The sequence below is a fragment of the Electrophorus electricus genome, chromosome 19 (genome assembly GCF_041902795.1).
Source record: "Electrophorus electricus isolate QZ-2024a chromosome 19, ASM4190279v1, whole genome shotgun sequence".
Lineage (NCBI taxonomy): Eukaryota > Metazoa > Chordata > Actinopteri > Gymnotiformes > Gymnotidae > Electrophorus > Electrophorus electricus.
The window spans coordinates 18037501-18060000 of NC_137515.1; the positions used below are offsets into that span (position 1 = coordinate 18037501).

Below are 22500 nucleotides of genomic sequence, written 5' to 3' on the forward strand. Positions count from 1 at the left end.
GTGTTGAAGGAGACTAATGGGGAATTCAGGCATGGCTGTTCCAGGTGTTGGGGCAGGGGCTATTCCAGGTGTTTTGTCAGGAGCTATTGTAGGTGTTGGGTCAGGGGCTATTGCAGCTGTTCAGACATTTCTGTCAGTGCTCTATAACTGATTCCACTTTGAAAAACAGACCTAGTCATGATACTAGAGCAGGAGGTCGATACCAGCTGGCACTGCCTGGTCTATGTGTGAACTCCACATTAACCTTCTGAAGCTGTTAGCAGGCTGAAAAATCAACCCAACACCCCAAAAACCAATCCAGACCTCCAGTAAACCCAGACCTCCAACTGACCCAGACCTACTGGGCTTCCAGTCTTGCTCACTGCTTAAACCTCATCCACTTTCCCTACCTCTTGCCATTTCTCTCTGCAGCACATCCCCCACTTGGGGTTAGGTGGTTCTGATGAGTCAGCATTTGTCTTTGTTTAGCTCAAACTGCAGTTATGCCCAGCCATCGCTCTGTAATGGGGTTCCCTAAAGTTAATACAAGTCATTCACCCATCAGATATTCCATCGAGCCAGTCCTGGTGTGAAGCAGTGTTGGAGGCAGTGTGGCACAAAGTAATATCTCTAAGTTGGAAATATTAATTACATGGAATACATTGCATATAAAAATAAAAACATTACTTGAAGGAAAGCTATGTGCAACTTTGAAACAGCTTTCCACGCTATGATCGATTAGGAATCCGACAAACCATTTAATCAGGCAGTATGCTACGAAACCGTTGGCTAAACCGATGTCTTTGTAATATGATGTTTACTGTGATGGATTCATTTCTCTTTTCTAAAATACTAAAAGGAGAAGTGGTTTTCCAATTGTAACAAATCTTTGGGGGTTTAGTGAGTAGCATAGAAGTAAAGTAAGAGTTTTTTAAATAGGACATAAATCTAGAAATCAGTAAGTAAATCTTTACAAAATACCCCAAAACTAAACTCTGAAGTGCAGTGGCTTTTCAAGACAACACAGTTCTGAATCTTTTAACATCTGAGATACCAACAGACTCGAAACACTACCAGTGATAGCAAATGGTCTCTTCCTGAGGGAAATAATCAATTTCAAAGGAATAAATAAACTCAAACTGCCTTTTCGGCGTGTTTAAACAAACGCAGCGATGACCCTTAAGTCCATGTTACTGCTAGCAACTGAACTCTGTGCTCTGCTAGCCTCTGTTCACAGCCTTGTTCACAAAGCCAAAGCAACATTCATGCAGATAAGTACACTGCACTGCATTAATGCCTGGCCTATTTCATTGGCTATACTTCACATTTACATATCAAGATGCGCATAAACAAAGCAATGATACGAGCTTCATTAGTGTGAATTTTGAGGCCGGTGTTGAATATTCTCCTGGTGTGAGCTTGATTTCCTCCCTCTGTGTTCCTGCTTTATTTATATTCATTTAGAGTTTGTTATTCCCAGGACTTTGTTTGTCTGGAATAATGAGTGTCCTTGGCAAGCGTTCTTCTGAGTACTCAGGTATGGGTCTGGGGAGACGGGCACGAGCAGGGAGGGGCATTTAGGCCCCTTCTCTCCCCGATCATCTGCTTCTTTCTCTCCCTCCATCTCATCTCTCCTTTTCTGCTTTTCCTCTCCGCTCTCTCCACATAGGAGTGAGACCTTTATAGGTTGGCAGATCAAAGAGATATTCGGATGCATGTGTGTGTGTGTGTGTGTGTGTGTGTGTGTGTGTATGTGCGCGTATGCTCTTAAAAGATACACAAGCTAAAAAAAATCTATAGAACAGCAGAGTTTATCTGTGTGTGTGATTTTAATATGTCCTTTAATTAAAATTATAAGGGCTAATGCCACAAACAATAAGCTCTTTGGTCTCTTCCAAGCCCTGGGAACTCAGAAATATGGCTGATAGCACTGCCATATTTTCGTTTGTCAAGACAGAATTCCCCTGTGCATAAAGAGATCAGATTGAGAGGAGTCTATGCAGGCAGAGAGAGGAAGAGACGGTACTCGTAGGGGGAGGATTCATGTATTTTCACTCTTTGATCTGCAAAGTCTCTGTTCCTTCCCATAACTAGTCTGGCTAACCATTCTGCACAACTGTATGCATGTATGTGTGTGAGTGTAAAAGCATATCTCTGTGTTTGTGTGTGTGTGTGTGTGTGTGTGTATGTATGTATATAAGCATATCTGTGTGTGTGTGTGTGTGTGTGTGTGTGTGTGTGTGTGAGGGGGAGAGCGTGCAAAGATGAGCGGATCACGCTCTCTATCCTGTGTTCTGTACCCACAAGCACACAGGGAATCTTTGTATTCCTCTCCACTGCTCCAGTGCTCATATGATGTCGGGTGGGGTGTTATGCGGGTGGCGGCGATGAGGGAGGGTGTAGCAGGCTGCTTTATGAGGGGCCTGTCTCTGCTCAACAGCCTCTGCCCTGGCACCCTCTCCACAAGGGCCCATAGAGGCGTGGAGTTCCCCGGAGAGCTGCTGGCAGCAGGCGGCAGGGTGGTGCTTCTCCACCCCAGGCACGTGGAGCCCATGCTCCCCGCATCCATGCGCTTTGCCCTCCTCCACAAGCTTCATTCGTCTCATCCACAAATTATTAGGACCTTTGTGGCCCGAGTGAGGCGCGTTAAAGTGACATCAAAATCCTGAACAGTGCAGTGTGTGGTGCTGAGAAGCGTTACAGAGGAGCCAGCAGAACTCTGGACACCGTCTGCTACAAAATGTTGTGAAATATTGTGGAATGCATAACTGGTCTCTGAGTGAGGGTACTTGAAGTAACGGAGAACAACAGACACACACACACACACACACACACACACCTACACATGCACGCACAAATTTGGAGCGCACTGAGTATGTGTTGTTGAAAGCCTCGGCATCCAGCGAGAAAGCTCTGCGCTGAGGTGCTGGATGCTTGTCCTTGTGTGTGTGTGTCTGCTGCAGCTCCCACGGCCTCTCTCTCTGGCCGCACTCGGAGACGGTAATGAAATCACACCCCCGGCCGAGTGTGACGCTGAGTGTTAGAGCTGAAATGAACAGGCCCCTTCCTCACAGAGGCCAGCTGCTTCTACCCAACACAGCTCGTGTGTTATTGCACTCGGAATATGGACTTTGCACAGAATGAGTGCTGCTGTATGCACTTTAGTGCTTTCTCCTATAGCATTACCATCCTGGAATTTTTAAACAAAGCTTTAAAAAATGTGTTGAGGTGATACCTCCGAATGCACAGTATTTGCAGTTCCTCCCAAGTGAACCAGTTTACCACCCTGGCATACGTCAGTGCCGCCAAGGGGTGAGGAAGAGGATAAAAGAGGAAGCGTACTGGACAATCCTCCTTAAAGGCTGTTGCAGTTTGGCAAGAATTGTTGCATTAGAGTGCTAATTAGGGGCTGCTGAAACAGCAGAAATGGTTTGGACTGAGTGCACATGTATGCTGTTTTACTAGGTGTGGTCTCGTAGCTGCCGGTTCTGTTGAATTCCCCACCCGACTGATATTAGGAACATTTCAGTTCAATTATACAGCCCGCATTCAATCGTCCAGCAAGCCAGGCCTGTTTGTGTTTCCGCACTCACACATACACAATCTCTCCATTGTCACGGTGCGCTCATGTGACTGGGACCGACTCTGTAGAAGAGGCGCACTGCTCCCAAACCCTCAGGGGATACGAGAGCCAGACTGCCCCGTTACCACAAAAAGGCCCAGTATGTAGCCAGCCACAAGGAGCCTGCACTGCTCCGCCACCGTGGCCTGCGTGCGGGGCTCCGTGGGCCCAGACACTGGCGCTTATTGTTTGCACGGCATCAGCACGGCACTGGCCTGTGAGGAGGGGCTCCAGGGTGGGAACTGGGCCCCGGGACATAAAGTCTTGAACATATGGTTGTTTGAAGTTCATTATTTGATGCCCTTTTTGCCCAACCAAATATTTAGATGGAGTAACACCCTCAGTCTTTTTTATTTTCCAAATCTACATCTGTTAACAAAAACTACATTTCCTAAACCACCAGTTATATATGTATATATATGTTCAATAGGTTTCACATGTTTCAGTGTTTGTTCACATCAGTGTGACTATGTATATATTTACATGCATTCCATTTCTAACTGGGAATCCTTGCAGTAGAGCACCATCACACCACTACCACACTAGTGAGATCCGACGATTCACTTTAAGGAGTTCATGGTAATAATAGCTGACTTCATCCTGATTACATGGAGTCTTGTGTCCCCTCCATGTGTTCTCTCTTAGCAAAGTCCAAATTTAGCACCAGCCGTTCATACTCCTGCACTTCGGCTTCCACAGAGGTCTTCAGGAGAATCTCCAATCCTCGTGCTTTAAAACTCTTTACTTGCAGGTAAGGCTTTTCTGAAGAGGCTCACCTGTCTCTCAGGCTCTCTTCAGACAGCAGCTTGGTGGTCTGTGCAAGGTGCCTCTCTGGGTTGGTGAGAAACACAGAGATGCTCAGAGATGATCGGAGATGTTCAGAGATGTTCAGAGATGTTCAGAGATACTCAGAGATGTTCAGAGATGCTTGGAGATGTTCAGAGATGTTCAGTGATGCTCAGTGATGTTCAGAGATGCTTGGAGATGTTCACAGATGCTCAGAGATGCTCATCTATGCAAAAAGATGCACAGTATTGTTGAGGTAGTTATTCAAAAAATTATTCCATTACTGATTATTCATTAATTCTTTAAAACTTTAATAGGATTACTTTACTCACTAGTTCCTGGGAAATGTAATCTCATTACTTCTAAGTTGTATCCTAAATCCCATACAAATACACTGGAATCAAATCTTCAAACATATCTGTACCAACTGGAAAGGACATGGATGATCAACAATAGACCTTTCAATAGTTTATTTTGGAAACAAATAGCAGAAGTAGCAACAGTAAACGCATAAACATGATTTAAATTAAATGTCACTGTTCTTTAACAAGTCTAGTTGCTCTGAGCATAATACATTTATGCAATAGAAATATATAGTCCAATGAAATTCTTTGCAGCAGTTAACGTATGCGTCGTGGTAATGTTTTTGTGTTTGCGTGAAACAAATTCGAAGTAATGAGAATGTCTGCATTTGTGGAAACATTCAGTCTCCTTCTTTGCTATTGCTTATCACATTCACAGTCATGTGACAGTGTGGTCAGTTGTGACAGTTTGTGCAGTCAGGGTGTGGGTGCATGCACAAATTACACAGAAAACAGTTTTGTAAATGTTTTATGTTTTGGATCTTAATTACACAATTGTTCAACTCTGAGCAAGTCATAGTCAAAGACCTGAGAGACAATGACATGTGACCTGAATACATATCAAAACTTGAAACAAAAGTAAAACCAAGAACATGAAACAAAACATTGAGATAACGCCATGAAATCCACAACCAGTAACAACAACAGGGACAGGACACAGTAGGAATATACAGGCCAATCTAGGGAAATGAAAGAAAACCACATGGCACATGGTGTTATAGGAACCATTATGCCACAGTGGAAACCATGCTAGTAACGTAATTTTTTAAAGTTAGTAATTGTAATTTGATTACAAGACTAATTAAACTGTAAAGCATTACATTACTTTGTTAAAGAAAAAAATAATTTTTGTACCCTCAGCACTGATGTTGGGAGATGCACAATGATGTTGAGAGATGCACAGAGATGCACAGAGATGCACAGAGATGCTCAGAGATGCACAGAGATGCACAGAGATGTTGAGAGATGCTCAGAGATGCACAGAGATGCACAGAGATGCTCAGAGATGTTGAGAGATGCACAGAGATGTTGAGAGATGCACAGAGATGCTCAGAGATGCTCAGAGATGCTCAGAGATGCACAGAGATGCACAGAGATGTTGAGAGATGCACAGAGATGTTGAGAGATGTTGAGAGATGTTGAGAGATGCTGAGAGATGCTGAGAGATGCACAGAGATGCTGAGAGATGCAGAGAGATGCTCAGAGATGCTCAGAGATGCTCAGAGATGCACAGAGATGCACAGATATGTTGAGAGATGCACAGATATGTTGAGAGATGCACAGATATGTTGAGAGATGCACAGATATGTTGAGAGATGCTGAGAGATGCACAGAGATGCTGAGAGATGTTGAGAGATGCACAGAGATGCACAGAGATGCTCAGAGATGCTGTAGTTTGTGACTTAAGTGTTTCCTGTTTTTCCAGTCTCGCAGCGCACTCAACCCTCTCCTGTAAGTGTACAGGTGGTGGAACGACTCCTATGTGAAAGACGTGCACTGGATGTTCCTTGTTAAAACACATTAATTTCATTTAAAACAAACAAACATACAATCAAGCAAACCAACCAAATATAAAGAGTATTACCAGGTCATAACTCTATAACAGCAAGAATGGAAATCTGGGTCAGTCTGGCAGAAGTCCAGCAGGGACCACGCCCGTTCTTCTGCATAATGATTATTTGGACCATGCCCAGATTATAACATAATAACTGGACAAATAACTAGATAAATAACTACACAAGGTCTAGTCTCTTGCATAATGATTATTTAGACCACACCCAACTGGTTGCATAATGAGGGTTTGGACCACCCCCAGCCTCTTGCATAATGATTGCTTGGACCACACGCATTCTTTTGCATAATGATTGTTTGGACCACACCCAGCCTCTTGCATAATGAATGTTTGGACCATGCCCAGCCTCTTGCATAATAAATGTTTGGAGCACGCCCAGCCTCTTGCATAATGAATGTTTGGACCACGCCCAGCCTCTTGCATAATGATTGTTTGGACCACGCCCAGCCTCTTGCATAATGAATGTTTGGACCACGCCCAGCCTCTTGCATAATGAATGTTTGGACCACGCCCAGCCTCTTGCATAATGAATGTTTGGACCACGCCCAGCCTCTTGCATAATGAATGTTTGGACCACGCCCAGCCTCTTGCATAATGAATGTTTGGACCACGCCCAGCCTCTTGCATAATGAATGTTTGGACCACGCCCATCCTTTTGCATAATGAATGTTTGGACCACGCCCAGCCTCTTGCATAATGAATGTTTGGACCACGCCCAGCCTCTTGCATAATGAATGTTTGGAGCACGCCCAGCCTCTTGCATGATGAATGTTTGGACCACGCCCAGCCTCTTGCATGATGAATGTTTGGACCACGCCCAGCCTCTTGCATAGTGAATGTTTGGACCACGCCCAGCCTCTTGCATAATGAATGTTTGGACCACGCCCAGTCTCTTGCATAATGAATGTTTGGACCACGCCCAGCCTCTTGCATAGTGAATGTTTGGACCACGCCCAGCCTCTTGCATAATGAATGTTTGGACCACGCCCAGCCTCTTGCATAGTGAATGTTTGGACCACGCCCAGCCTCTTGCATAATGAATGTTTGGACCACGCCCAGCCTCTTGCATAATGAATGTTTGGACCACGCCCAGCCTCTTGCATAATGAATGTTTGGACCACGCCCAGCCTCTTGCATAGTGAATGTTTGGACCACGCCCAGCCTCTTGCATAATGAATGTTTGGACCACGCCCAGTCTCTTGCATAATGAATGTTTGGACCACGCCCAGCCTCTTGCATAGTGAATGTTTGGACCACGCCCAGCCTCTTGCATAATGAATGTTTGGACCACGCCCAGCCTCTTGCATAATGAATGTTTGGACCACGCCCAGCCTCTTGCATAATGAATGTTTGGACCACGCCCAGCCTCTTGCATAATGAATGTTTGGACCACGCCCAGTCTCTTGCATAATGAATGTTTGGACCACGCCCAGCCTCTTGCATAGTGAATGTTTGGACCACGCCCAGCCTCTTGCATAATGAATGTTTGGACCACGCCCAGCCTCTTGCATAATGAATGTTTGGACCACGCCCAGTCTCTTGCATAATGAATGTTTGGACCACGCCCAGCCTCTTGCATAGTGAATGTTTGGACCACGCCCAGCCTCTTGCATAATGAATGTTTGGACCACGCCCAGCCTCTTGCATAGTGAATGTTTGGACCACGCCCAGCCTCTTGCATAATGAATGTTTGGACCACGCCCAGCCTCTTGCATAGTGAATGTTTGGACCACGCCCAGCCTCTTGCATAATGAATGTTTGGACCACGCCCAGCCTCTTGCATAGTGAATGTTTGGACCACGCCCAGCCTCTTGCATAATGAATGTTTGGACCACGCCCAGCCTCTCCCTCAGTGCCCTACATGTCTCCCTCTCGCCGCTGACACAGATGGGCTCTGGCAGAACACCAATGACTCAACAATAGCTGAACGAGGACACAGGGGTCCCGCCCCCAAGCACGGCTCTGCGTGGACACCTTCTCCTGTGGCCCAGCCTCCTGCCCGATAAATCCGCCCCCCTGAGGATCTGGGCGTTTGGTAACATGGAGCGTCGTGTTAACTGAGGGCTGGATCTGGCTCGTACGCTGTGGGTGCTGATTCCACACCTGTGGTCTTTTCTTTGTCCTCTTTTTCACTTCTCACATCTTGTTTGCATCAGAAAAGGGAAGACAACTTTGTCCGTTTCCGTGGTATTTGACCACTGCATTGCGGGTGGTTTCCATGGTGTTTTTTTGTCCTTTGTGAGACTGTTTTTTTTTAAAATATGTATATGGCTTGTGGCAGCCAAGCGTTCATAGCAACGTCACTTTTTGATCCTTCAGTGTCACTATTCCTGTCATTGTGAGCATTATGTCTGCATTTTTGGGTGCAAATGTTAAGACAGCATGAAAAAGTCCAGATGTGGTTCAGCTGTGATGCAGATCACTATTAGTTCCCAGCATAGTGCACATCCAGTCACTTCTCACAACCGTTTTGCTCCTTTGTGGTCAGACTTAATCACACAGGACATGGTTACCATTAGCAGCATCTAAGCGATAAGCTAGTCAGACCTTCACATGGCTAGAAACAGACTGAAATCAGAGGTAGTGACTGGGCTGAATATGGTTTAACAGTATGACTCCAAAAGACACTGCAGTCTAAAGTAAAGCATGTGAGACTTTACTTATAGCCAAGGCAGAGGAAAACATTCCCCATACTGTACTGACATTTACTTTGCCCCTCAGCCTGGCTTAAAAACATGATTTGATTTGATTTTGTATTCAAAGTCATATCAGCCATGTTAGAATTAGGAAAACGCAAAGTTGTCATTTGAAAAGGTCTTTTGAAAGGACAACTGAAGGCACTGTCATGCCGTTCTTTGAAGTCTAATTGTTGTAGACCTTTGAAACTGCATTTGGAATGGACAACTTACAGGCTTTTGAAGGAAATGGAAGTGTAATATTTTCACATTTCCTGTTCCAACTACCCATTTGTGTTTTATTAAACACTGTTTTCAGTCTGATAAATGCCCAGCTGATACGTATTTTTACCTTTAAGGTCTTTAGTCAGCAAATGTGTCAGATTATCTGGGTGAAGTAATTCAGGTTTAATGTGTAAAGGCAGTCTTGCTTTTATTTTGGTATGAAGATGAGTACATGGTGGGACTGGGGACATTTTTGATGTTCTGTCCTCGCTGGATTTTTGGTTTAGGGTTCTCCATTCCATTATGGAGTTTGCTGTGTTAAAGCTCTGTTGTGTTCTGGAGTTTGACAGTTGTGGGGATAAATTATTTTTAACTTCATTTAGTCAATCTGACACTAAACTAATTTTGTTGTTGGGTAAGCTAATCAGAGATGTGCTGTGCTGTCATATTGCAGCAAAATCCATTATATTTTCAGTTATGATGGCAAAACAGTCCAACCCAACATGGCCCAAATCTGACATCTACTGACCCTCTTTGTGGAGAACTGTGTGGGGTTCGGTGTAAACGTTCTGTCAGATTGCATGAGCGGGGCAGAGCGTTATGATTGGTGCGCCAGCCAGATTTGACAACACATTTTCAGCTTTGCATTTATTTTGGCCTGTGCAATAGTGTAACAGTGTGATGGGTTTGCACATAATGGGGCTTTTGTGTTGCTGATATGCTGTTTTTCACTGTGTCAAATACTATGTCAGATGTGAGCTCTACTTAGCTGCCTCTGTTCTGCTATACCCAAGCCTGCTAGTATTGTGCTATAGAAGCCTGCTTGTATTGTACTATATGTGCCTGCTAGTATCATACTATATGTGTCTGCTAGTATTGTACTATATGGGCCTGGTAGTATTGTGCTATACATGCCTGGATGTATTATGCTGTATAGGCCTGATAGTACTGTGCTATAGAAGCCTGCTATTACTGTGTTGTATAAGCCTGGTATTACTGTGTTGTATAAGCCTGGTAGCACTGTGTTGTATTAGACTGGTAGTACTGTGTTGTATAAGCCTGGTAGTACTGTGTTGTATTAGACTGGTAGTACTGTGTTGTATAAGCCTGGTAGTACTGTGTTGTATAAAACTGGTAGTAATGTGTTATATAAGACTGGGAGTATTGTGTTGTATAATACTGTTATTTTGTTGTATAAGACTGCTTTTGGAAGGTGCAGATCATAACTCTTCATAAACCCTGATTCATGGATCATAGCCAGGTTGTAGCTCATATACTGCACATAATGCTTAACAATTACTGCATCAAACAGGTTGGGAGGCTTAGCACGTTGGGCTCTCTGCCTGTTCAGAGGAGTTTTAGCCCCTCTCTGTCTCCCTCTGCAATCTCCCTCATCCAGCCGGCCACGGATACTAAGGATCCACAGTGCTGGAACTCACTGGAACCATTAAATGGCTGATTTGAGTCACGTGTGTTCTATTACATTTACTGATGTCACAGTGCAGTTCAGAGTTCTTGGCTCTGCGCTTGGTCAGATTGAAAACTTGTATCTCTAATACAACACTAAAAAGCTGAGTGGAGGATGGGTTGTGGCAGCTAGCAGTAAAGCTGCATATTCCTGTAAAACAGAAAACTCTCTAAAACTGAAAGTGATGACATGCGGACAACCATTTGAGGTTTGTCATCACTTTGTTTCCCCCCCAAACCCCATTTAGAATGGTAGCAATACTTGGTCTTAGGTTTTATGGCAAGACCATAATGAGAAATAGGAGGGTGTTATCTACAACAGAGTTATATTCAACTACAGAATATTACTTTCATTTTATGGGTGTCAGAGGGACCTGGCTGTACTGACTGTTTGTGTTTTCGCCCACTAACACACTCGTATTTATGGTATTTACAGCACACACACTTGCACAGTCACATTTAATCTCTCTATCTCATACACACACACACACACACACACACACACACGTGCGCACGTACACACACCATCATCCAATTGCAGTTCTTCCTTCTGTAGGGAGAGAGTGTGAGTGTAGATCTCTGTAAGATGCAGAGATCTTTACCTTGTTATGGCTGACTTTTAATATGTCATTACACAGAAGGGTTATGCATCCAACATTGAACTGATGACATTTTTGTGTATGTGCTTGTTAGATCATTTTATTAAAGTACTCAGGTTATTATTTAGTACGTTTTGTAGTTCCAGATTTGTGTACCTTTTTGATGCTCTGAACCCAAACCCAGCTGAACCCAGACCCTTCTGAACCCAAACCCTTTTTATCCTAGCCCCTTCTGATCCCAGACCCCTTCTCTTTGAATCTGCAGCCATTTAGTTGAGGACATAAGGCATGCAAACACTCCACTTCTTTCAATGAGTAAAATCTGGTTGTGTAAAAAGGTTTTCTCTTTTAAATAAATACATCAAAAACACCATGATCATATAAAAGCCTGTTTAAGGACACACAAATAAACTTATTTCAATCTTTAATTTTTTTTATATATATATCTCTACCAAAAACTGGCTTCAGTGCTTCCAGTGACTGACATCAGGAAGCTGCTGAAAAACGTGTTTGTTGCTTTCTTTCCTTTTTCAAGAGTAAAAACGCCAATTTTGGTTACTTGTACACAAGCCTGAAGTGGTGGATTAATTTGACCACTGTATGTCTCTGTGTCAATGTCCCAGTGCCCGGGAAGAGAGAGAGCGCTCCAACATGTGAGACCTCTGGGACCATTTCACTCAGTGTGCAAACCAGCAGTGGTGTCGGGGTAATGAGTCTCAAACCATTGCGCCCAGTAACCAATCGCTGCCTGTTCTATGGCGCAGCCAGCCCATGCTATAGGGTGGGGCTGTAGGATATGGTAATGAGATGGTGACCCCACCCTCATCTGCATCCCACCCCTTGGAAAATAATTTCCCAGAATACGCGGGGGCGGGTTGGGGGATGGTGGGTGACATCGGCACTGTGCAGTAAGTGGGGACAGGCCTCAACTGTGAGTGAACCCAGTGCTTGGCTCTGATGTTTACTTTGGCTTGTAGGCACGCGAGGACAAACTGCAGTGAGAGGGTGCATGGCAGTGTGTGTGCACAACTGTAGAATTCTTATAACCATTTGTGGAAAAAAAACAAGAGCAACTGGTCGAAAGTAGTAAATATTTCAATGTCGAGATGGCACTGGTCATGTGACGCTATGTCGTTCTGCTACCTGTGCACAGGTCACCAGCTACACGGGTGGAACATGTAACAAACAAACCGATACCAAGAACAGCATCCGAATGCAGGGCACGGACTCACCCAGAGACAAGGTGTCGACCAGAGGCTGAGAATTCGGCGTGTGCTTCTGTTCTACCTGAGACCAGACTCTGCTGAACCATGACTGATTATATTCAGTTGGCGGATATATATAGTAGAGACAGGAATGATTCTGCTATTTCAGGTTCCTGTTTAGTGCAGGTCCAGAGACCATTAGACTACCTGAGCAGCTCCTTCCTCTGTGTTAGAGGATCTGCAGCTGATTTTTGGCGTGATATGTTCGAAAGATCACATCTAAGAACGAGAGGATATGAGAGCCTCACCTGAGCAGAGAGGAAGTGGAAGAAGGCCTAGCAGTACAAGGGCAGAGGGCTTTATTCTATCCTTGAACCGCAGCACTTGTTTATTTGTTTATGTGTATATTTGGATTGTTAATCAGAAATTCATGTCCCAGTTAGTAATATAAAGTGAAAACAGGACTTCTCCCATCCCTAGGGCTCTAAATCCACAGATAAAGCCACAGGTTGCCGTGCGGTGGGTGTGGTCTTGTGTTGTTGCTGAAGGTGTTGTTATGGTAATAGTTTGAGGGCCTCGGCTGTAGTGTTTCCAGAAACAGATGTGTCATTATCAGCAGCTACACCTTTAACAGCACGGCCTTTGACTTGGAGTGAGAGCTTAGAGTCTGTTAGTCATGTAAATGTTGTTTACAGCCTCAAGGAAAGGTCATTATGCTAAAAAGTCTATTTCAGGGAGTTTGTAATAGATTTGCCTGCAGGAGCCCTTGGGAGCAAACTCATGATCAAAATTCATAATTCATCATAATTCATCTGAAAGTTTTCTTCAACAAAAAAAAAAGAAAAAAAACAAAAACCGTGAAGCTGCTATTTTTAATCTTGAATCACTATCTAGCTGTGGTCTTGCGTTTTTGATTTAATGCATTCCTGACATAGTTAGTGATTCATTCAATTAGATTCATGCACTCACACACACACATATATGTACATACATATACACACACACACACACACACGCAGTGTCCCTGCTCTTTGGAGAACACTTGTGTATAATTTGTCAAACATGACCAAAGCAGGGGATGGGACGATATCGCAACGTGAAGCCTTATGTAACTCTAGCATTCATCAATAAGACAGAAATGCTATTGCACTCATCAGGACTTATATAACAACCTATTTATTGCACAAAGCGGAGCTTGTTCCGGAGCCTGGGGTTAGGGTGGGTACAACTGTGTTAGGACCCACAGGCTGTGGGAATGGGACTCTTGAAGACAGTTTGCTTTTGACCTGCTCTGATCTAAAGTCAGTTCAGAGTTTTGTCTTTAAATTCAGGTGAGGGATTTTTGTAGGGAAAGCCAGTCTTAGATCAGTGTGACAAAAAGAATCACTACTGGAAAAAAACCCTCCTCACTGAACTGGTACATATTTGCCAAATTAAAACAAAACATCGGCTTAATCGTATGTGACACAGGCAGGTCCTGTGCAGCGGGATGAGAGAATCCTCAGTGGATCAGTGTGTGTTTAAGTGGGTTTGGGGTTTGTTACAGTGAACAGCTCCTGAAAACATGCTGGAAGTCTGTACAGTAGCGACAGTAAACGTACATGCATGTTAACGTACATCTGGAACCACTAAAATTAAAATGTATCTGCTGAGTCTGCTGATGGTGTGAGCTCAGTACCATTCTACCATTCGCTAATCAGTTCAGGCAGTTGTTTTCCCACAACAGGTGCATTTATTTACTTTAAGTAAGACTTGAGGTACAGTTCTACACTACAGAGCACAGAGAAGGCTCTGTTTATTTCTAAAAGCTCATATTTCTCAAACTACTGTAAAGTAGCATGAGCTTGGCTCCCATGTTCAAACTAGTCTTGATGACATTTTCGTAGCCTGAATTTCATGTAATTGGCCTTCATCTTACTCCTCATCCTCTTCCTCTGCCCCTCTTCTTAAATGTCTCTTAAGACCACTGAGCTCTGAGAGTAGCTGCTATACTGTCTCTTACTGTAACTTACTCTTTATTCCTGGGTGCTCGTGGCATGTTGTCTTGCTTAGTTAGCAGGTCTACACAGTGTATTCTTTATGTATAGCTTACATCTATAAATACATCTAATTTTCTTAAACTCTATTCAAATCGACATTAGTTTTACATGGGGAGGTGGGCGGATGTAAATATTACAAGCGTTTCTCAGTGATTTTAGTCATGTCAGTTATTTTACCGACTGCGCCCTCCTGAATTTGGAAAACGAGCCATGAAAGAACCCCAGGTTATAATAATCCCACTTGAATGGACATGTGTGTATATATTCCGTCATATCCTGTGAGTTGCTCTAGGTGCCATTGGTTCTCTTTTTTTTCGTGTGTGGCACAAATACCTTTTGGGTAGCCTTACATAGATTAGTTATTTCACATTTTATTCAGCATAGGTAATAATCATATTAATGGCCAATATTTCATATTTTAATGACTTATGTTGTTATTTCGATATGCCATTTGATACTGTATACCGTTTACTACCAACTACAGGTTCCAGAAAAAGATTCTCTGGGAGATAGATTTGCAGAATTTGAATGTGGACTGCTGGTACCCGATCTGGGATGCCGCAAAAACAGTGTTTTCAGTGGAAGCCACGTAGTATGCACGTTTTTTTGAAGGTAACGGTACGCTTCAGTGTCTGAGCATAGTTTGGTTTTCAGAAATATGTAAGTTATTGGGAAAACTTTAATGAATTTCGCAAAATTAAAAAGTTATAAAAATGCATGTTGGTGAAAGCCTCGTCAAAAGTAAAGTGTGAAAGAAACAGCGTGGTATAACATTTTTAAAAAGTATACAGAAGAGAGTATACATACAGGAAGTACACATATTTGGGGCTGAAATCAAAATGTTAGTTTATTGTGCCTCAGTACACCTGCTCTGGGCTTGGACCATATAACTTCATCTACATCACATGACGTGTCTTTCTTGGTCAAAAACCTACTTCTCAATAAGGAGAAAGAGGTGGAAGGAAGACATTTGAGCACTGTGGACTGTAACTGTATTATTCATGACCCTGAATGCCATGATGAAACCTGATACTCTAAATAAGAATGTAAGAAGCACGCACAGGAGCACTGAGAAATATCACTAGATGTGCTGTGTTATATTCTGTCTCAATTATTAGAGACAAGCTTGTTGCTTTCCGTTCATCACGCATAGCCGAGAGCTAGCCTGGATTCTTTTTTTTGTTTTTTATGTTATGAATTCTCATTGGAACCGTTAGAAGCGTTACACGTGAAGAGGAATGCTTGTTGGAGCATAAAGAAGGCTATCTGCGTGTTTTGCTGTAGCCACTGCTGTTTTGTGCATTGAATGACTCTGCTTTCTGTATTTTCATTAACTGTGCTTTGTGATGAGAGATAAGAGATATTGGGTGTTTAAGTGAACTGTTGCCTAAAGTATTGCCAAAAGAGTTTTTGTTTTGGTAAATGAAGAAAATGTGCTCAAAGGATTGGTGTTAGTGGGTTAGAGATTGAAATACTTATGTAGGATGGGCCAGGCTGCAGTGTGGTGTGCCTGAGCCCGGGTGTGTGGATGTATTGGTGTACAGGAGTGTGAGTGTGCCTGAGCCCGGGTGTGTGGATGTATTGGTGTACAGGAGTGTGAGTGTACACGCTGATCAATATGGCCCTTGCAGCCAATAGCATAAGACCTGTCACGAAGAGCATCTATGTAGTCCACTGGTCAGGCCTGCTAGGCTAACAGATCATCAATGTAGCCCCTGTTCTCATTGGTCAGGCCTGCCAGGCTAACAGATCACCTTCACCATTCATCCATTCCACTACTGCATACAGATTTTTTAATCTTAATAGTGCTAGGAACCAGGAGCTGAATACAGGAGTGTTTAATCATTTTTTATCTTTTTTTTTTTTTCATAAGGACATGATTTAATGCACTGAAATGCTCTCAGACAGATGAATGAAGGCTTACATAAAAATTAGCCAGAAGACATGGTTATAGTTCCTGTCTTGTGCAGAACAGCAGTAGTTAAGCTGGGGACAGAAGCAGGAGTTGGGTGGGGTGTGTTTGTGGGCTGGTCATGTGTGTGTGTGTGTGTGTATGTGTGTGTGTGTGTGTGTGTGTGTGTGTGTGTGTGTGTGTGTGTGTGTGTGTGTGTGTGAGTGTGGAGGAGGGATTTCATAACCATCCAACAATACTCCAAACAAATCCATTTTTTAAAGTGTCATTTGTCATCCGCTTCCTACTCTTAGCCTCAATTACATAAGTGACTGTAATCTAGAACTGGGGACACGCTGATGCTCTTCTGTAGTTTTCTCACCAGTCAGAGCAGGAGATAATGTTGATTAAGCGCTCGCGCTGGCATGTTGCAGTGAGCAGTCGCCTGCGTTTCCGAGTCTGTTATCTTCCACTGTAACTGAGTAGCCCGCATACGAAGCAGTGGGCACACCGTCCTGGACGAAACGTTGGCCCACTCTCCCTGGCTCTGAGGACGGGTCCTCTGCCGAACTCAGCTCAGTTAGCTTCTCGCACGGGCCTAATGACTCTGTTAGCGCAGTGTGTGCTGGTGAGAACAGCGGGGAGGGTGGAGAGACATGGAGTAATTATAGGTATGGGGAAGAATGATCATCTCACATCTGCTTTCATTTCACACACCGCCTGCCCTCGTGAGCGTTTTGTGCATGTGTGCGCGCTTGTGTGGGTTTGTGCATGTATGTGTGCGAATGTGCATATGTGTGTGTATATGTGCGTTTGAGCGTTTTGCATGTGTGTGTCTTTGAGGGTTTGCGCACGTGTGTTTGAGGGTTTGTGTGTGTTTATGGCAGTCTATGTTATTGAGTGCAGGTGTTGTTCTGTGTGTGTGAGTATTGTGGACATTGTGAGTGTGTGCATATGCATGTGTGTTTGTGCGTATTTCAGTGCGTGTGGGTTTGTGTGTTTGTGTGTTTGAAGTAGTCTATGCATGTGAGTGCATGAGTATTGTTACTGTGTGCATTTGAGTTTGTGCATTTGTGTGTGTGTGTGTGTGTGTCCGACAACCCTGGATTTGTTTGGGAAGTTTGTGCACAAACCCATTAGTATCTGTCTGTTTATTCTACTTATGTAATTGGAGTGTCATTGCTGGGAAAGAGCCCACTAGCAGACACTGGGGGGTATGTAGGGGAGTGTGTTTCCAGCCTGGTCATACACATTCCTCTGTATTTGAGTTTATGTTTAGATTTTACACTCTTTGCATTTAGGTAGACTTGATTCTATTACTTGTTAAAATCCACTGGATTTAACCGAGGGTTCCTAGACTCCAGACTGCATTCTGAATCCAGCAGGACGTTTGCTAGTAAATATTAACTGAGACTCGTAGTTCAGAGAAAATTAAATCAATAAAGGGGAAAACAGTGGTTGCTAGAGAAACATTTCAGAAGCAAATTTCAACTTTACACAGCAAAGACAAAGTTTAATGCCAATTGTATTAAAAGGACATAGCTGATCGTGAGCAGGTCCATACGCAGTCTGTAAGTTGTTTTTTTTTAAAATTACAATTATTGTTCTTTACTGCATGCATATCTATTACGAAACCTAATATGTGCTTCTTTATTTCAGCCAAAGAAACTGACCCCGCAAACCACCGGTGTATGAAGCACAGAAAAGGCGTTTTGACCTGGTGGCCAGAGGTTGAAGCCCCATCAGCAGCAGAGGGTGCAAGTCTGAGACAGACCGAGCAAGACGTCTGAGCCGTGTGCACTCTCGAACATGAGTGTGGTCACAGAGGGCTGCTTGCTTGTTCCCTACGCTTGCCCACAGCACTGACCGCTTCTTCCTGACCATCACTGCCTGGCGGCGGGTGAACGCTCCTCTGACCGCTGCTTCGATCCTCCCTTCCCCACTCTTTGGGAGCTACAACGGAAGCCAAAGTGCTGAATGTGCGCTGGAGTGGGTTTGCCTCCACCATGTTCCACTGGTGATGAATCCTTTGTAGCTGTTTGCTAAGAAACTGCTTAACTTGGTTTGAGGCCGAGCTTGGATAATGCAAGCAGTCTAAGTCCACCTTGTTGCTTACTGGGCCTCTACTTTGGATTGGGCTGGGGTCTAAATAAGATCTGCCTCATGCAGTAGATGTTACTCTAGTTTCCACACTTCACTGTTTATTTCCCCTTTTGCCTCACACTTTGGTATCGGTGTGACTCTGCACTTTTGTGGTGTTGTGGAGAGCGTGCGCGCGCGTGTGTAAGCCGTCGTCAAGCATGGGGTGCCGGCAGAGTTCAGAGGAAAAGGAGGCTGCGCGCCGATCGCGGCGGATCGACCGGCACCTTCGCTCCGAGAGCCAGCGGCAGCGGCGTGAGATCAAGCTGCTCCTGCTCGGAACCAGCAACTCGGGCAAGAGCACCATCGTCAAACAGATGAAGATCATCCACAGCGGAGGGTTCAACCTGGAGGCCTGCAAGGAGTACAAGCCCCTGATCCTCTACAACGCCATCGACTCGCTCACGCGCATCATCCGAGCACTCGCCACGCTCAAGATCGACTTCCGCAACCCCGACCGGGCCTACGACGCCGTGCAGCTCTTCGCCCTGACGGGTCCCGCAGAGAGCAAGGGTGAGATCACACCTGAGCTGCTGGGCGTCATGAAGCGTCTGTGGGGCGATGCGGGGGTGCAGGAGTGCTTCCAGCGCTCCAACGAGTACCACCTGGAAGACAACACTGCCTACTACCTGAACGACCTGGACAGGATCTCGGCGCCCGAGTACATCCCCACCGTGGAGGACATCCTGCGCTCCCGAGATATGACCACCGGCATCGTGGAGAACAAGTTCACCTTCAAGGAGCTCACCTTCAAAATGGTGGACGTGGGAGGCCAGCGCTCAGAGAGGAAGAAGTGGATTCATTGTTTCGAGGGTGTCACTGCCATCATCTTCTGCGTGGAACTGAGCGGCTATGACCTGAAGTTGTATGAAGACAACCAGACGGTAAGAACCACAGGCAGCCTTGTCATTCTGGATTATATTTACAACTTGCACTCTACTAAAGCGTAGGTACGGTATTACAGGAGTCTAACACAGCAGCAGTCTAAACTCAGGCTATCAGGTGGAAACATACAACAGCGTTAGGGAAATAATGCTACCACATTGCAAAGCTAATCAATATGCCTAGGATAAGTCTGGGAGAAAACACCCAGGTTGGTGTGTGTGTGTGTGTTGGTTGGGGAGGTGTGGGGGCGAGTCAGCCCTGCGGTGGGAACTGGAAATTGAGGTGTGCAGATAATGCAAACAGAGTCCCACAAGCCCGCCGTTATCAGTGCTGTGCGCCGTCGTGTAAATCTGTCCTGCTGCTCGTGTTCCACGCGGCCACAGCGTTATCTTCACATTTCTCGCTCCGCTCTCACTCTGGCCACGGCTCATGCTACTCTACCTGCTCGCCAATGTGCATATGACATTTCTGCCAGACCTGCTACGCTCTAATACAGGCGTATTCCAGATAGGATCTGTTTTGCACTTTGTGTAGTTACCTCTGGCTCTCCTGCAAAAGGAACTGCTAACTGATGATTTCAAATATGATTTCTAAATTTCCCATTTATTTATTTATTTATTTATTTATCTATCAGCGCAACGATAAAGCAAAAACAACATATTTGCCTGAAGTATTAATTAGCGATTTAGAGTTAAAAATAAAAGTGTCGTCAGGCATAGGAAGGGGGTCAGGAACACAAGTGATAATTGAGTTCACAGTGCAAGGTGTTAGGGTGTACCTGTGAGAATTAGCAGCCTAGGCACTGAGGGAAACGCTGATGTGAAGTTTTCAATAGCCCAAAATGAACTCTGTGTGTGTGGGGGGGAATAGAAAGCATAAGGAAATTACAAGCAGAGGAAGTTGAGAGATGGTGGGCACTATAGGTGGACCGTGTGTGAGGGTGTGTGAAGCAGCCCAGTCTGTCTTCCACAGTGGTACCACACTGGATGCCCTCACCAATGAGCACTTGAGCAGTTTGAAAGCACCTTCTTCAGATACGAGTCAGCGCAGAGGAAAACTCCCAGTGCTGAATGAACTCCTGCATTTGAGGAGTGCACTCAAGTACATCCTGGAGCAAGCAGTTGAGAGGACGAAGGCACACAGCACACTGAACGACACACACACACACGCACACGCGCGTACACACACAAACACGCACATGCACACACGTACACACACACACACACACACATATGCATGCACACACACCCACCCACACACACACACACACACACACACACACACTTCTCTCTTTAGTTTAGATGGAGTCCCAGGTAAATATGATGTGGGGGTACACTTGCACATAGTTCAGATCTTGCAAAAGCCAGCAACGCACAGGTCTTCTGTGGCCGTGGTGTGGATGATGTTGCCAGCACATGTTCAGAGCGGCTGGTCCAACGTGCTGGTGTTTCACTGGACCGTGCATGGGTCAAAAGCTGAGGGGTTGGGGACAGATGGCCAGACATGCCTGCATGGGCTCGAACTGGCTGGAGTCCAAGGTCAGCCAAGGTCAGCCCTGACAGGAAGCAAGTACACATAAACATACACACACACACACACACACACACACACATCTGGAATAGTAAAGCAACACAGATGTAGGCCTGCAAGCTGAACATGATGAATTTCTTGTCCTTGGCTGTGCTGCTGTGCTAACTGGTGACCGTAATGGCTCGACATGAAGCGGCCTTCAGATCTGGCTTTTAATAGTGTAGGCTTGTAATCTTAATTACCTACAACAGAATACACATTTAAAAGTTACTTTTAATAGGTTCTTAATTGGGTTGTGGAATGATGGAAGCCCCATTTAATCATTAAAACGGTGTTTCTTCTAAATGACTCTTTATAATTACTTTGTTTTCTGTAGAATCATGTTCATACAGCAGTAAGGTTGATATTTACAGGTGCGTAGAGGCTGTTTGTTGTAGAAAAAGCAGACCTTTAAGTCATTAGCCCTGAGACTGCAGGTTGAAATCTTACTATCGTAAAACAGAGTAATAGTAACAGAGAGTAATAAGGTTTTTAGAGGACTGCTAGTGTCACTGCTCTGTAGTTCTCTATTGCATAGCATCCAGCAGAAAGACACACCTCAGCACCAAGGTGCAACCTGGGAGAAGCAAGCCTGCTGGGCGTGGCAGAACAGCCCTTCTGTTGGAGCTTCCTGTGTAAAAAGGGTTTCACCTGTGACCAGAGAGGGTGGATATGCTTTGACATTCTCACTGTATTCTCCTTTCCTCTCTATCATTCTGTTTCTCTCATTTTCTTTCTCCAGTTACCCCCTTCTACATCCTTTTGTCAATTGTCTTTTTCTGACCCATCCCTCCCTTAAAAAACAGGTCGCTACAGCAACTGTTGCCTGGCAACAGAGCAGTCCAACGCTCCTAATCCTGGGCTACTCACAATGAGCTGTGACACAAGCAGGGGAAAGAGAGATTGTCTTTGTGTGTGTGTGTGTGTGTGTGTGTGTGTGAGTTTGTGTGTGTTTGTTTGTTTGCGTGTGTGTGTTTGTATATTTGTTTGTGTACGTGTGTGTGTATGTTATATGTGTGTTTGTGTGTCTGTGTATGTGTACGCACATGCATGAGTGTCTGATTGTGTGTCTGTGTGATTGTGTGTATATGTTTGTGTGTGTGTGTGTTTGTGTGTGCGTGCGTCTGTGTGTGGTGTGTGTGTGTGCGTGCATGCGTGTGTGTGTGTGCACGTGCGTGACTGAGAGTGATAGAGTGTGTGTATTTAGGTGTGCCTGAGTGTGTATGTGTGTGTGACAGAGTTGTTGGTACGTGTCCATTTTGCGCTGGGCAGGGTTGGCTGTGGGCAGCACATCCGGCTGCAGGTCACTGAGTTGAGCCCTACGGAGAGAGAGAGAGGACACACAGGCTCCCTGCTGCCTGGGTGAGGTGAAGCAGCCACAGTTGGGTCATGGGAGAAAAATGCACAGGCATCTTGGGAGGCCGCGTTCAGCTTGGGCCGCGATTGGCTCTGGCAGAGGGTTTAGCTTGGGCCGCGATTGGCTC

At 44.8% G+C, this 22500-nt stretch overlaps 1 protein-coding gene across 2 annotated transcripts in view; it reads left to right on the top strand.

The window, feature by feature from the left end:
* gnaz (guanine nucleotide binding protein (G protein), alpha z polypeptide) overlaps window positions 1-22500 on the top strand; it is a 33277-nt gene that overhangs the window by 3065 nt on the left and 7712 nt on the right. The window contains exons 1-2 of one of the 2 annotated variants that reach the window (XM_027006483.3): window positions 16599-17994; window positions 18083-19446. In XM_027006483.3, the coding sequence (XP_026862284.1) occupies window positions 18724-19446 (723 nt within the window). In that variant the 5' untranslated portion in view covers window positions 16599-17994; window positions 18083-18723. Of the gene's footprint in view, window positions 1-16598; window positions 17995-18082; window positions 19447-22500 lie in introns of those variants that run through there. The other variant, XM_027006482.3, reaches the window with a different exon arrangement.